Source organism: Nasonia vitripennis, chromosome 1, assembly GCF_009193385.2.
Source record: "Nasonia vitripennis strain AsymCx chromosome 1, Nvit_psr_1.1, whole genome shotgun sequence".
Classification (NCBI taxonomy): domain Eukaryota; kingdom Metazoa; phylum Arthropoda; class Insecta; order Hymenoptera; family Pteromalidae; genus Nasonia; species Nasonia vitripennis.
Window position 1 is genome coordinate 23,798,182 of NC_045757.1, and position 14,259 is coordinate 23,812,440.

Below are 14,259 nucleotides of genomic sequence, written 5' to 3' on the forward strand. Positions count from 1 at the left end.
ATCATCTCACACTTAAAGAAAAGCTCGCAATACTTTTTCACCAAACCCAATCATCCCTTCGTGAGAACACGACTTGATCGTCCCCACGTCAAGAGTCAAACCTCCTTGACGAATCACCTTCGAGCACATACCCGGCACCTCGCGAATCTCGCATAAATCCCCACAGGTAGGCACCACCCGCAGCACAACTCAACCGATTTCCACTTCTTACAAGGGAGCAAAGAGCCAAGTGAGTCGTAAAGTACATAAAGAATCAAACGCGGCGTTTCTCTCTTTCTCCCACGAGAGAATAAAGAGTATACAGAGGGGGGAGACTCGCGCGCGCGCCTGACCCCGCGACTTGACCCTCGTCCGCGCGCAGTGTGCGTGTGCACAGGGAGAGAGAGTTGAACTTGACTGAGTGGCGCTCGGCGATAATTATTGCCCGAGACTCGATGCATTATCGCCGTCAGTTACGTGCGCAGGTGCACGGGGAAGAGATTTTAGCAGTGAATTTTCGCTTGCTCGTATGGAATCTAAATATAGAACGTGTCGATTTTGCGTGTATCGTCGACGAAGCGTTTCTGTAAACAAGGAAAATGTATTTCTGGAGAGGATTGTTGTTATTGATGAGCGAGAAAATCAATTTTTCCCATCTCTTCCTCCTCCGCGCTGATAGGAGTTTCAGTTACTTTGTGCCATAAATATTACCAATCGACCCCGAGAATCTCCAGTTATTTTAATTAACAATTGCTGACGCTAAAACTCACCTTCACCCCGCTATAGTGTTTATTGAAGCGCCTGTAGAAGGCGCATCGGCGCGAAAGATTGGGGGGAATAAACACATCCGTTTTTCCCGAGAACCAACACCGCAGACAGATTCGTTAATTGAGAGATAATTCTCGGATGCAATATCGGGAATTCCGAGACTCCGCGCACAGACACGCCTTATCGCGGATTGTTTATTATATATAAGTGTGTATACACGATGAGAGAGAGAGAGAGAGAGAGAGAGAGAGAGAGAGAGAGAGAGAGAGAGAGATAGCCGATGCGCGATTAGGATTATTATTGCTTCTCTTACTCTCTCTCTCTCTCTCTCTCTCTCTCTCTCTCTCTCTCTCTCTCTTTCTCTCGTTATATTTTGTGGGAGAGAGATACGTCGGATTCCGCGATTGTGTAGTTATGTCAGAGAGTTATACGCTGCGTGTGCGAGTATTTTATATCTGAGATTTGTTGTGTTCACGGCTGCTGAGTTTTGAGTGAAGTTTGGACTCTGCGAGATTTTCGATAAGACGAGGAGGTTCGTGAGCTTATCTTTGTTGTCTGCTAGTTTGCTGTGACTAGGCGAGTGCGCGTTTCGCCATCTGCGATGTTTGTAAGAAAAATTACTTGTTTATCTGTTAGCAGTATATGAACTTTCTCGCTTCGCGAGATTCAATGAACTAAAACGTGCGGCGTTAACACCTCGCAGCAGGCTACGGTGTGTATTATGAGCCGCTATTTATTTCTGATGCCTAATTTTCACATAACGTAAATTGCCCTATTAAATTTATTACTGTCGATCAGGCCAATTGAAAAGAAACCTAATAAATGAGAGTATAATGTACACTAGCAGCGGGGAGCGAGATATAAATAAATCGAATGCACTTTCAAAAATTACACCATACGTAATTACACACACACACACACACACACAGACAGAGACGGTTTGAAAATCCTAATGCGCCGCGTTACGAAAAATCGTAAAACCAGACAAAACAAAGCAATAAACCAGCGACCACACGATATTAATGATTAACGCAATCCCTTTCATTTCTGTTGCAGGTAAGCGAGCGATCTTTACGACGGCCCTAAATTCCCTCGAACAAGCTGCTCGAACAGCGCGCAGTGGTAAGCTTACACAAACCGGAGAGTAAAAAAAATCAATCTCCCGCCGATATGCTAATCCACATAGGCTTCTCGCGGCGGCGTCCTAATTTAAACTCCCTGGTAAACAGCTCCTTGCATAATGCATATGAACGCGCGCGACAAAAGAGCGGTCATCTCGAATTTACGAGACGCTCTATACTGTGATGGCATGTTTAACGCGTGCGTGTGCGCGGGAATAAGCGATAGATCGAAGGATCCGAGTTTTGTGTGGATATTATAATGTGGAAGAAGGAGAGAGCTGGCACACAGTGCAAAGAGAAGATAATAAAGTTTGTGGATGAAATAGAGAGAGAGAGAGAGAGAGAGAGAGAGAGAGAGAGAGAGAGAGAGAGAGAGAGAGAAATTTCTTGCGTCAACGGCCGCAAGACTATGGCGATAGCGATGTCTCGCGTGCAATCATACGCGGCGGCTCTGAATACGGCAATGTTATTCATGATTTATCGACGGGTAAAAGTAGGTTGCTACTCCTCTCCGTTTGTAACAGCGTACGCGCGTTCTTGGAATGTACGTATGGAGGATATTCCTTTTTTCTGGGAATTTTGATGATTGTAGTTTTATAAATAAAGCGATATAACTTATCACGCTATTAATAGCACGTTATCGTAAATAAAAATTAAAATTTTTTTTAGCGAGATTATTACTTGTTATTATATTACCAAGGCATTTAAATGATGCATACATTTTATAAAGTTCCATTTCAAGACACAAGTTGTTTACTATTTTGCCTCAAATGCCATATCCCACTGACATATTTTAATGACAAATGCAGGACCTCTGATATAATCAAACTGATATTTCCATCCAATTATTGATTTTAAAAGAAATCAACCACCGCAATATAAAAATATAACGAATATCAGTCAAACACTCTTTTAGAACGACAAAGGAAAAAATCGAATGCCTGTGATATACACTCATAGCTCAGTCAACACCATCGACATACCACCGATTTCCCTGCGCAAACTCTCCAAGTCCCTTGTACAAGCCACCTTAGCTCGAACTCAGACCCACTGCGCACATCTCACTCGTGGGTGTACAAGTTCGAGCAAAACACGCTCCAGGCTAATTAAACGTCCAGTACACATCCCCCGACTTATGCCTCGCTGTAGGCGAATTTATGTCGAGACAATGGCCAGCGATAACAACTCGCGTAACTCGCTCCTTCTTTTCTCCGCATTTACGGAAAATCCACACTCGCGTACACAACGAGCCGCCGCGCGGTGAGACTTACGTAATTTGCGCCAGTCAAGAGCTGCCGTAGTATGTTCCTACGTGTAGGTATACAAGAGCGCTTTATTCCATCGACATTGGTGATTTACTTCGATTACGTGACAGCGAGACTTGCGCCCGAGCGAATAAAGCTGAGAGCACAATCGCGTTGATGCGGTTATGTGGGCTATTTTTAGAGTAGAAAAGGTTACAGTTAATATGAGATATTTTTATCTGAAAAGGAATGAAGTCAAACCGATAAAGACAATCGTAAAACGGATGCTTTCCTCCCCGACATCGCCGTATAAAGTACAGACCGATAATTCACAATCCGCGTACAGAACCGATGCCCCGCCGAATCATCCTTCTCCAGCACCGAATAACTCTCATCCATCACACAGCCAAAAACCCCGCAGCAAACAAACCGAAAGCGCGTCGACTATATCACGCAATATCTCGCGTTAATTAAAGCCGCGGGTAAAATTCAATTCGCCGCGCATCGGGTCCGCGCATAATATACGCAAAACCGTGTCCTTAAACGATGACTCTCGTACCCCCGATAAATCGCCGCCGAGGACAGTACCTTCGAAGTAAATCACGGCTGCATGTATACAGTGCACAGCTTCGCGGATAAATATCGCGCGCACGCCTTAATTCAGTATTAACGGTGAAATTATCGGCGCAACGCCCCCGATTGTGTGTACGTGTGTGCGCATAAAGCAGTGGGGACCGGCGAATCTTGTGGTAGGAATCTGGAGGCCGGATTCACACCGGCGAGGTGTGGGTATATCTGATGATTCCTGCGAAAATTTTTTGCGCTTGATTATAGTGCGCTTTCAATGTGCGCGCTGGATTTTGCTCCGCGCTTGAAGGAGTGAGAGTGAGAGCGTTAATTGATAAAGTGATATAATTAATTTTGGGGTAGGTTTTTTTTCGTCCGAATGAAATTAGATTAGATATAGTATATGTATAGCGTTTTTTGTAGAGCTATTTCGAAACTACGATCGGTTTTACCGAGTTTTCTGGAAGACCCACTTTTTTCTCCGACTTCTGCCTCTTATTTTGGCGATAGCGCGTCACTCTTATAATATATTTGATCTTCTTATTCCTTTTGCACACGATTCATCTCGGCGTCTCGCAAGTTCAAAGCCTCGAGCGTAAAGAATGTTCTTTTCGCCTGCTCCGAAACTTTTTCACGGTATAGATCAAATCCTCAATTCGTCCCGACGATCGATCATTCAAGACTTAAACCGGAATAATCGAAACAATGATCTCCACAACGCGAAATGAAAAAGTCACGAGCTCAATCAATAAACAAGCCAAGCGCACACTTAATCTCGGAATCCCTCTCATCTGAAAATCTCATCACTCTCTCTTCTCGCGCGGAGGCGAAAAATCCGCGGCAACACAATGGCGCACCTTGTACCCCATCTTCCAGCCATCGCGAAATAAAAGGACTCCCTCGAATATGTATATGTATAGGTATACAAGTCGGGCGCCTGCGCATGAGACGAAAGATATCACTGGGCGTGCGCACACCGATGATCTCTCTCTTTCGTTCGCTCGCTCGCTCGCTCGCGTATTTCATTGTGTGTCCCGGAGACTGTGGGTGTCGACGCCCCCGTCAACTTCGCAATGTCCGGCACACCCTGCGAGAGATAACCCGGATACGCGCGCGTCTCCTCCCGCGCTTGGGCGCCTTTCATTGTTTCTGTAGTTTCTGTAGCACGGGAGAGCTGCGTGCGCGAGTGTATGCCTGTGAACTTTGATCTGGATTTTTCTTCGTGTAATTTAGCGGCGTTTACGTTCACTACTATAACTAATTGGTTGTTGCTATCTGCAATCGTTTTCTAATACGACGATAAGCACATTTCAGATTCATACAAACGCTCTGATGAGTATAATTAAAAAACGGCATTTGTTATACATTAATTAAATTTCAATCAAGCATAATAAAATTAATTAATTGTAGCGTTGATTCAATGAGTGTTCGTAGCAAGATATAATAGAAATCGTCATAAATGCAAAGCAAAGCGAATTAATATGAGTTATAGGTTCTCTCACACAGAAGACTCTTACTCCCACGCACAGGCATGCGCACCGATTCTCTCAGCGATGAATAATAATTGCTAATCAGTCGAACATCCATCGATCAACGACGTTATAATGAAGCACCAGTCATATACTGACTCCTGCTACCGGTATTCATTTTTTAGACAGGTGTTTTGCGTCCTTTACGATTACACTGTATTTTTTTGTGTGATGAAAAGAATGTGAAAATATGGTTCGAATTGAAATCGTTTCTTGGTATATCACATTTATTGGGTCAATAGAAATTCTAAATATTTAAATATACACTTAATTTGCGTCAGTTGTGATTATCGTTTCAATTTTAGAGTAAAAAATGTTGAATAATTTATCTACCTAATGCACGTGTTCTACATAAATCATATAATATAACATACAGACGTCGCATACATTCATTTCTCTAATTAAGGAACAAAATATTGATAGTCTTACTGACACGTGTCACGATCGTCCATCTTAAATATTGCATTGAATAAGAGTTTCTCAGTTTTCCAATTTTTTAAAAAAAATATCACTGCACAGTCACGTCGCGAATTTAGCGTCCCACTGAGTGTCTCTTTTTCACACAGGAAACACCATCGACTGCGACCACTTCACTATAACTGCACTTGCAGACCCTCTTTAGCCCGTCGTTATACGGCACAGCAAAACAGAACTTCTCACAACCACCTGTGCCATCCGAGCACGGATGTTCTCTCCTGATTTTTTGTGTTTTGAAGGTGAACGCCATGATCTCGGTGATGGGTGCCTGGTCCTGGTTCACCAACTCGTAATCAGCATCTTTAGCTTCACTCGTCTTCTCTATCCTCTTCACGGAGTTACTTTCCGAGCTTCTGTAGTAGACGTAGTGCTTGTCCAGTGCCAGGACTCGTGAAGCCAGATCCAGTTGGCCAGAGTACACTCGGACTCCTGTGATCGTCCTGACGTCCGTACCATCGAGACTGGAGTGTTGTATCTTGTCCATTCCTGGGACGCTCCAGTACAGTCTGTCGGTGTAAAAGTCAATGACGATGCTGGCGATGTAGTAGCGCTGATCGGTGCCAGTGCGATTGAACTCGATAACATTCGAACCGTCCAGGTGTGCCCGGTGGATCTTGTTGCGTACACCGTACCAGTGGCTCTGTTCCACGAAGAAGAGGTAACCCTTGTTCGGGTGTACAGCCAAACTGGTTAGCTGAGACCTGTCGTACATGACAACACTAGGACTCCAGGGGTTCTCCACGTTCACGGCGACCATGAGGTTGCGCACACCCATGATGATGTACAGGTTCTTGGACACCCAGTCGTAGGACATGTCCCGAAAGTCATCGTCCTGGTCCAGCACCGACTCCCAGTGGCTGTCGTTTAGTCGGACTTTGTAGAGGCGCGAGTGGTCCACGTTGGCGATTTTGGCCCAGTAGAGGATCGTGCCATTACGTGAGTCGTAGTTCAAGCCACCAATGACGGTTTGGGGGTATATCTCCTCTACGTACTTGCGGTCCTGGTGATAGTTCATCGTCGAATTGTCCTCGTGTTGGATCCGACAGATGCCCGGTATAGTATTGGTCATCAGGAAGAAGTTGGGCTTATCGTCCACATGCTTCTTGTCTGTTTTGCGATAAAGTACTGTATTAGCATAGCATAAAAAGAGACGAGATTTTTATTTCTACGCGAGCTTCGAAAACTTGGATGCAATTAGCTGAGCCATCAGTACATTCTTTTGCAATAGTTTTAGAGCAATCGACGCTCTATTATTATGTTTGTTTCGAGCGAGTGTTGTCTACAGTGTAACTACGCATTTACCCTTTAACAATAACACGTAATTTCGTGAAGATATACACTTCAAATAGTTTCTAAATTTTAAATTCTTCTCTCTTTTTATTGAACATTGAAAATCAATAATTCAGATATCAAAATAAAGTGTGACACAAAATTCTCGACTAGACATCTGCGTGTAATTCAATTAAAATAAATGCACAAACTTACATCTCAAAGCGCAGCCATTGTTCGGAAATCCCTGGACGATAAGATTATTGCTAATCACTAAAATCCCGATAAAAACAGCGCGGAACTTCCAGTCTTTGTATTTCATTTTGCAGCGTGTTAACAAATGAAGCGCTCAAATCGAATTGAGTTCACGCTCCTTCGTAGACGTCTCGCCGAGTGAGCGCTTGTGTGATTCAGTACACATTTTAAATAGATTATGTCCGAGGTTATCACGCGTTTGACTTTAAATTGATACAGATGTTTTGAAACGTTTTAAAAATGTTTCAGAACTTCAAGTTTCATACATTTTAAGGTATCGAGTGTCTGAAATTACTCGATAACGATTTTTCGTACTTCGTTGGGTTTAAAAGATGCTTGATTTTTTCATGATTTTAAATCAAATGGTCAGTGATACGGTTGCGTAGTGGAAATTAGAAATCAATGAAGTAGTTGGGTGGTACTTGTTTATTATTTAATTTATGAATAATACGAATATTACATCGACGAATACGTAATAGTAACAGTCTTTCGTAAACAAGTACAGAAATTCGTCTTCATTATTATCTAAAGTCAGTCATTTCGTTACAGAATAAAACTATAGTACAAATCATTATTCTAATACCTCGTCGCACGTATCTTCAAGAAAACTACACGCGCAAACATCTTGTATCGAATCATCGTTCGGTACTGCAAAGCAATATTTTGGACAATCGCTATTTTCACTCCTACAGGGATGATCGTTTCTGATCTTCTGCGAGGCATACGTGAAAACCATGATCTCCTTGATCTGTTCTCTGTTGTAAACTTCGTAATCCTCGTCTTCCAAATAGCTTCTTTTCTCGAGTCGACGAACCGATTTAGAGTGAGCCAGAAGATAATAGACGTAATGCCTGTCGATAGCCAGGGTTCTAGCTGCGCTGCTCCGTATATCATAATAAACACGAACGTTGTTTACGGTTCTGATATCGCTGCCGTCCAGATTCGAGTATTGTATCACTTCCGAATCAGGTATACTCCAGTACAACTTGTCCTCGTAAAAGTCCAGCATTATGTTCGTTATGTACTTCTTGCTGCTCTTGGTATTTCGGAATTCGACGATGTTGGTGCCGTCCAAATGAGCTCTGTAAATACTTATGTCGGACAAAGATCTAGCTCTAGAAGCTTTGTCGACGAAGAAGAAATAACCTTTGTTAGGATGTACAGCGATGTCCGAGATAAATTCTCGCTTTTTCAGTATCACACTGATGTTCCACGGATTTTCGATGTTGATGACCCCTACAAAGTAGTGTAAATTCATGTACAAATTTCTCGCTGCCCAGTCGTAAGCGGTATTCGTTATCAGAAAACTGGTGAAAGGCCACCCCAAACTCCAAAGCTCTTCTTGATCGAATATCAATTCCCGATTAGTCTCGTTCAGGCGCATTTTGTAGAGCCTCGCCATCGAGCTTTTGGTTCTTGTAAAGTATAGGATCGCGTCATCTTGGGCATCGTAGTGGAGGCTCGATATTGAGATTTCCTGCCCTTCCTCGTAGTAAGGTGTGCTCTCGAAAATGTCTAATACCGAATTTGCCTCGTGACGAATTCGACATATTCCAATGCCATAGGTACCTTGATCCACTTCGTGCTTGATGTTAAGGAATAGGTCGGGCTTTTCGTCCACAGGATATCTGTCTGCATGAATGTTATATTCAACGATTAACTCCAACGAAAATTACTTTTAGGCAAAATATAAAATTCAATTTTTGAAACTCACATCTTACGTCGCATTTGCCAGAACTATTCGTACATTCACATACTTTCACGGCGAGCCAAAGAAAAATTAAACCGAACACTTTCTCCTTCATTTTTAGAAAAATAATTTCGAGAAATGTACAAAGTACGTCTGGCCAGTGGTCCGTTCTACGAGCGACTGGCGGCGTTTGCTCTTGTTATCGGAAATATCTATGAAGACTACATTTCCTATAGACTGCTTTCGGATAACCAGTAGTACAGAATCCACTATCTTTTTGGGGCTTATCTGTGCTCTCGACAGAGTCGTATGTGGATATGAGTGTTTAGAAAGTAGTCGAAGAAAAAAAAATAAACGTCAAACTGCTTTTATTTATTCGTGCGTTTTTACGGTCGTACCGGCTTGCGTAAGAGAATCAAAGCTCTTGAAAGGTGCGGTCGAAAAACGAAAAGCACGGATGTATCGGTTTCTCGCATTAAACACTTCCGCACCCACGGGACGGAGCGATCCAAAGCTGCACTTGTGAGATGTCTGTTAGGACCTGATTTCAAAGATTTGTTTACGATTCACTTAATAAATTGTAATTTTATGAATACGGACTCTGTTGAAAAGAAAATATTATAAAACACACGAGAACGCATCCGGGCCACATGCGTAATATCCAAGGCACTACACGCCGACATCTCCACGCCCATATCCTAAGAAACCGGCGCTAAAATCTCACCGGAGGCTAAATTTTCACAATCGCCTGGCTCGTAAACTCGCCAACTCTCGGCGCGCTGTATACATTTGCGCGCGCGTGGAAAAATGGAAAATAGTCTCCCGAGGGATGTAATTACCGAAGCGCGTGATTTCAGCAGCGTGTGGGGCCTCGAGTTGCTTCACGGCGTTTTTTCGAAGAGGCATGAAGAAAACGGGAACATTTTTTACGTATACTCATATACAGTCGGTTTTCAAGACACAGCTAAAAGTGAAGGAAAAAAGAGCAGATATAACTACTGTCTCGACTCGGAGAGATTCCGTGTATAATAGAATCCGCGGCGCCTCGAATGCATTATATGCGCGTGCGCGCTAGCGCGAATAAGCGGAGGATAGTCGTGCTCTCGCGCGGCGTGGCTCGGAACAATAAATTTACATAGCGATGTAATCGGCGGAAAACAAGCGACCGAACAAGGAGATTCCCTATCGGGGAGGAGAGGAAACACCTCGTTGGTCACGCGGTCGCGCCGCCGCCGCAGCGCGCGCTAACGAGCCGTGGAAAGCTCGCAGGCGGAGGAAGAAGCCTCGGAGATGTCGCCCCCGATTATCGTTTAGGACTGATATTACGACTAAGCTTTAGTGTGTGTGTGTGTGTGTGTGTGTAAGTTGGGCTTATGAGATACCGTGCCTTTGTAGTCGATGCTTTATAGGATAGCGTTTGGGATTCGAGTTGGGGCTGTAGATGCGGATAGAAGTCTGTTTATATAAATTTGCTGTTGCATTAAAGAAATAGTTCGGTTCAATTTACAATTTAGTTTATTGAATGCATTATACGATACATTAATATGAATGTAAAATTCTAACTAATCTCTATAAAACTAACGCTTATTATTCTAATGGTATCTACAAAATCATATTATATATGCATTATCAGTGAATTCCAGCAACACCAATCACTCCTTTACGTTGTCTACACTCTTCACCTTGCGCTTATGTACGTGACTCTGAATACTTATAATACGGGAGAGATTTCGATGCCGGGCTCAGCGGAATCACATTTCGCGCGCCTTTTTATACTGAGATGCGCCCTACTCATATTGAAAATGATAATTTTGGAGCTTGCGCCGTTATTCGGCACGACAATTAAAACTCCGGGAGAGGAAAAATTGTCAGGACTTGAACCAGACATCGTAATGAGTTGAACATTGCTCAATGTATAAAACTGGGTTTGATCCATTTAGTATTTCAGAGATTAATTTATAATTTCAAATTCGAAATGTTCAAATCAAAACTTATTTTATGGTGATCATATAATTATATAGGATGTTTTTCTAATCTCGATTCCGATCAAAACCTTCCCGTACAAAAGATCGATGTAAAACGACGTCGCTTCAAAATTTATACTTACGCGAAAAAGTGTGGCAATTTTACTGGGACAGCGTAAAATTAATTATGAAAAATTAACTTCCTCCATTGAAGTTATATCGTCTCTCTCCTATGGTCAGCGCGCGCCGGTCAAAAATTAATCTCGAATCTCGCTGCTTGCTCAATATTTATGGCGAAAAATTATACTCCCATATCGCGGAAAAAAAGAAGCTACATACGCGCCGCGGCGGGTTTATTAAAGTAACGCGAGCGCAATCACAACGAGCGGAGCATCGAATTTTCGAAAATCCACGAGTAAAAAGAAGCTTTCGTGGGTACGGGCGAGGAAAAAAGTCGCGCTCGAAAATCAAAAGAGGGACCAGTGCGTATACACAAGCATTATTTCCCCCGTACAGCGCAAACCGGTTCTCGCGCGCTTATAATTGCTGCACCGGGATTGCGCGATAAATCATGATGAATATTGCAGGCGAGCGACGGAAATCCTGTATTGGGAGAGTGTGAGAGCATCTTTAGAATTCGTCAAATATACGGGTAGTGCTATAAGCGTACACTGCACACTAAAACTAATCGTAAAATTCACTTGGATCGACTTGTTTTTAAAGCAAACTATTCTTGCATCGCCATTTAGCTTATATTCACTTGAAAACGGTTTGAATATTAAATGCCGTTAGTTAATTTCGTTGGCTTATGTGGCTAATTTTTGAAAAATTAACTTATTTTTGGTTTATAATTCGCTGGATTCTCTAGACCAGGGACACGTTTTGCCAGAATTGATGTGTGTATGCATACAATTTGCCTCGTATGGTTTCTGATGATCTTGACGGCTCTTCTAGTTCACGGCTTGATGCAAAATCGCGCGTAATTTATGCTGGCGAGCGATGCAACACGCCCGATGAACGCCGGACCCCCGCGGCGAACTCGCGACGGCTTTATAAGACGCGAGCGCGCGTACTTTTGTACGTTTTATTCCGGGGACGCTCAGCTGTCGCGTTTTTTTATAATATTCAACCTTTTAGTTTCTTGTCTATCACTAACTGATGTTTTCTTCTGGAGCATGATAATACAATTTTCGGAAATGTTAAGATTCTTATAAATACTTGAATTTTATTTGCCTACTTACGCGGTTTCACATCAGTAATTTTACATTTTGGCTTGTTATTTTGGTGTACGATAATATTGAAATAGACTTTTTGTGGGTTAACATTTTTACGCAGAATTATCAGTTGGCTTAGAGCATGTTTTATCTTATATTATAAAATTGTCACAGCACTCGCAAAATTCATCATTGTTTTATAATTTATCGTGCAAACGTTATCATACGCACAAATCGTACAATAAGATGCAACAACATTCACCACGAGTTTAGCGACAAGAAATTCTCATCCACAGATGTGCGGGCAACTATCTTCTCTTGACTTCACCGCGCAACTCTGAAGCAATCGAAATAAATTATCATCTCGCGGTTGAGTCAGCATCCCTTTTCCAGATACTCCGGTAAAAAAAGCAGCAGCCCATACTCCCACCACACATGCTGCTCGGTGCATCAGGTTCTCCCTTAATTTGTCAAACGCAATTTAAAAATCACTTCTTTCCTTTCTCCGAGTCGGCGAAATGCCGCGCAGCAGCTATACTCTTCGCGAACTTTAACAGGATGCTGTCTTTTTTCCGTTCGAAAGCTGCGCGGTGGAATGACCGCCGAATCAATTCGACGAGCCGATCGGCAAAAAGTCCGAAGTCGACGTGCTTCGGAGACAGTATACAGAGAGCTATTTTTCTCTCTTCCTTTTAGCCGTCCTCTGACGGCCGCTGGTGTGTATAAGAAAAGGGCGTATTATTGGTACAGGAAACGGCACTTTGAAGAGAAACAAAAGCTGGTCCCCTTGTCCCTTCGATTCTTCGTTTTTCGCGACATTTTTATTTCCTTCTCCATCGCTTCATGCGTTGCGCAATATAACGTATTTACAAAATTGAATTCAACCATCAAATCGGCCTGAAAAATCCTCGGCGCATTTCAGCTTAAAAAATACGTTAGGTGCAGTATCTATACACTTGATTCGCAGAAGAGCAATATACCGAATATCGATTCTCGAGTGCTCCAGCATCGAGATGGATGATGCGAACTCGTTCGCTTTGTTCGCCGCGGGAAATCTCGCTCTAAGCTCGCCCTCATACATAAGGCAGTCGTACCTGCTACTCTCCTTCTCCCGAGATATAGACACTGCTGCGCCCCGTGCCGATGTTTATTTATAAGCGGATACGTTAGTCACAAATTTGTAGCTGAGAGCTGGTATATACACTCGACCCGTGAGTCACAAGATCCTTTGCGGCAGGTGGACGATACTCTGCACTACCGTGACGGCTGGACTGTATAAAATACGAAATAATTAGCGATCGGATACATAACCGAGAAATTCAATAGAATCGTTATTACATACAAATTCGATAAATGCCTATAATCACATTGGAATTCCGTCGATTCAAATTTCAATTCTCTCCCCCCTGACCCATACAAACCCGCAGCACCTGTCAGCTTAGCTTTACGATAGCCGCGGGAGCGAAAAAGAGTGCGCGACAAACGGAGAAGCCGCCGTGGAGAGGTTGTAAGGAAAGAGGAGCCGCTATATGTACCCCCGCCCCGACATGGAAATAGTCGCGATAAATCGCCGGTACGAACTATTCCATTATAAGCGAGAGCGCCGCGACTTTAGAGGTTCTCCTTTCTCTGGAGAGCTATGCACACACACACACACACAAATATCTTTACACGCCTACGCGCGCGGCGCCCGTTTGCCGCAGCAGGTGTACGTTTGTGCTCGTATAAGTACACGTACATATATATAAATATAAGGGCAATGTTTTGTATTATATACGTGAATAGTCGTGAGCGCATATAAAGGGGAAGAGCAGATGTCGCGAGATTTTCGATAAAGTTTTGCCGCGCATATCGTGAGCGAGAGCCGATGTCAGTCTTTATAATAAGATTCCACGAGCCATTATATACGTGGGGCGAGACGAGGAGGATGATTCCGGCAGATTGGGATCTCTTTGATTTATATAACTTTCAAAAAAAAGAGAGAGAGAGAGAGAGAGAGAGAGAGAGAGAGAGAGAGAGAGAGAAGCGTGCGGGGGATGAGGAAGTTCGTGCACTGACTGATCGATGATTGTTTTTGCTCTCGTGCAACTCAAATTTATTTTTGTCTAATCGCAGAGTAAACGTCTTCTCAAGAATCAAATTATGCAAACATTATTTTCGAATCATATGCATAAAATTCGAA

At 43.0% G+C, this 14,259-nt stretch overlaps 3 protein-coding genes across 4 annotated transcripts in view; 1 reads left to right on the forward strand and 2 right to left on the reverse strand.

The window, feature by feature from the left end:
- The window catches only part of LOC100115031 (Krueppel-like factor 7), a 378,332-nt gene that overhangs the window by 318,220 nt on the left and 45,853 nt on the right, over positions 1 to 14,259 (forward strand). The window lies entirely within an intron of this gene.
- On the reverse strand, positions 5,418 to 7,384 carry LOC100115160 (low-density lipoprotein receptor-related protein 2). Its single transcript, XM_001599917.5, has 2 exons — positions 7,171 to 7,384; positions 5,418 to 6,792 (listed from the first exon to the last, which is right to left on the reverse strand). The coding sequence occupies exons 1-2, from the start codon at positions 7,274 to 7,276 to the stop codon at positions 5,741 to 5,743; spliced, it is 1,158 nt and encodes a 385-aa protein (XP_001599967.1). The 5' UTR covers positions 7,277 to 7,384; the 3' UTR covers positions 5,418 to 5,740.
- On the reverse strand, positions 7,618 to 9,071 carry LOC107981327 (low-density lipoprotein receptor-related protein 2-like). 2 transcript variants are annotated; one of them, XM_016986813.2, is made up of 2 exons: positions 8,924 to 9,071; positions 7,618 to 8,841 (listed from the first exon to the last, which is right to left on the reverse strand). In XM_016986813.2, exons 1-2 carry the CDS (start codon positions 9,012 to 9,014, stop codon positions 7,781 to 7,783), a joined length of 1,152 nt encoding a protein of 383 aa, XP_016842302.1. In that variant the 5' UTR covers positions 9,015 to 9,071; the 3' UTR covers positions 7,618 to 7,780. The 2 variants fall into 2 exon arrangements, with proteins under 2 accessions (XP_016842302.1, XP_016842307.1); XM_016986818.2 differs by having other exon boundaries at positions 7,618 to 8,837; positions 8,924 to 9,063.

Coding starts and splice junctions, on each gene's coding strand:
- LOC100115160 (XM_001599917.5), bottom strand. CDS start 7,276: ATGAAATACAAAGACTGGAAGTTCCGCGCTGTTTTTATCGGGATTTTA. Junction 6,793..7,170: donor CAATGGCTGCGCTTTGAGAT/GTAAGTTTGTGC, acceptor ATCGCAAAACAG/ACAAGAAGCATGTGGACGAT.
- LOC107981327 (XM_016986813.2), bottom strand. CDS start 9,014: ATGAAGGAGAAAGTGTTCGGTTTAATTTTTCTTTGGCTCGCCGTGAAA. Junction 8,842..8,923: donor TGGCAAATGCGACGTAAGAT/GTGAGTTTCAAA, acceptor ACATTCATGCAG/ACAGATATCCTGTGGACGAA.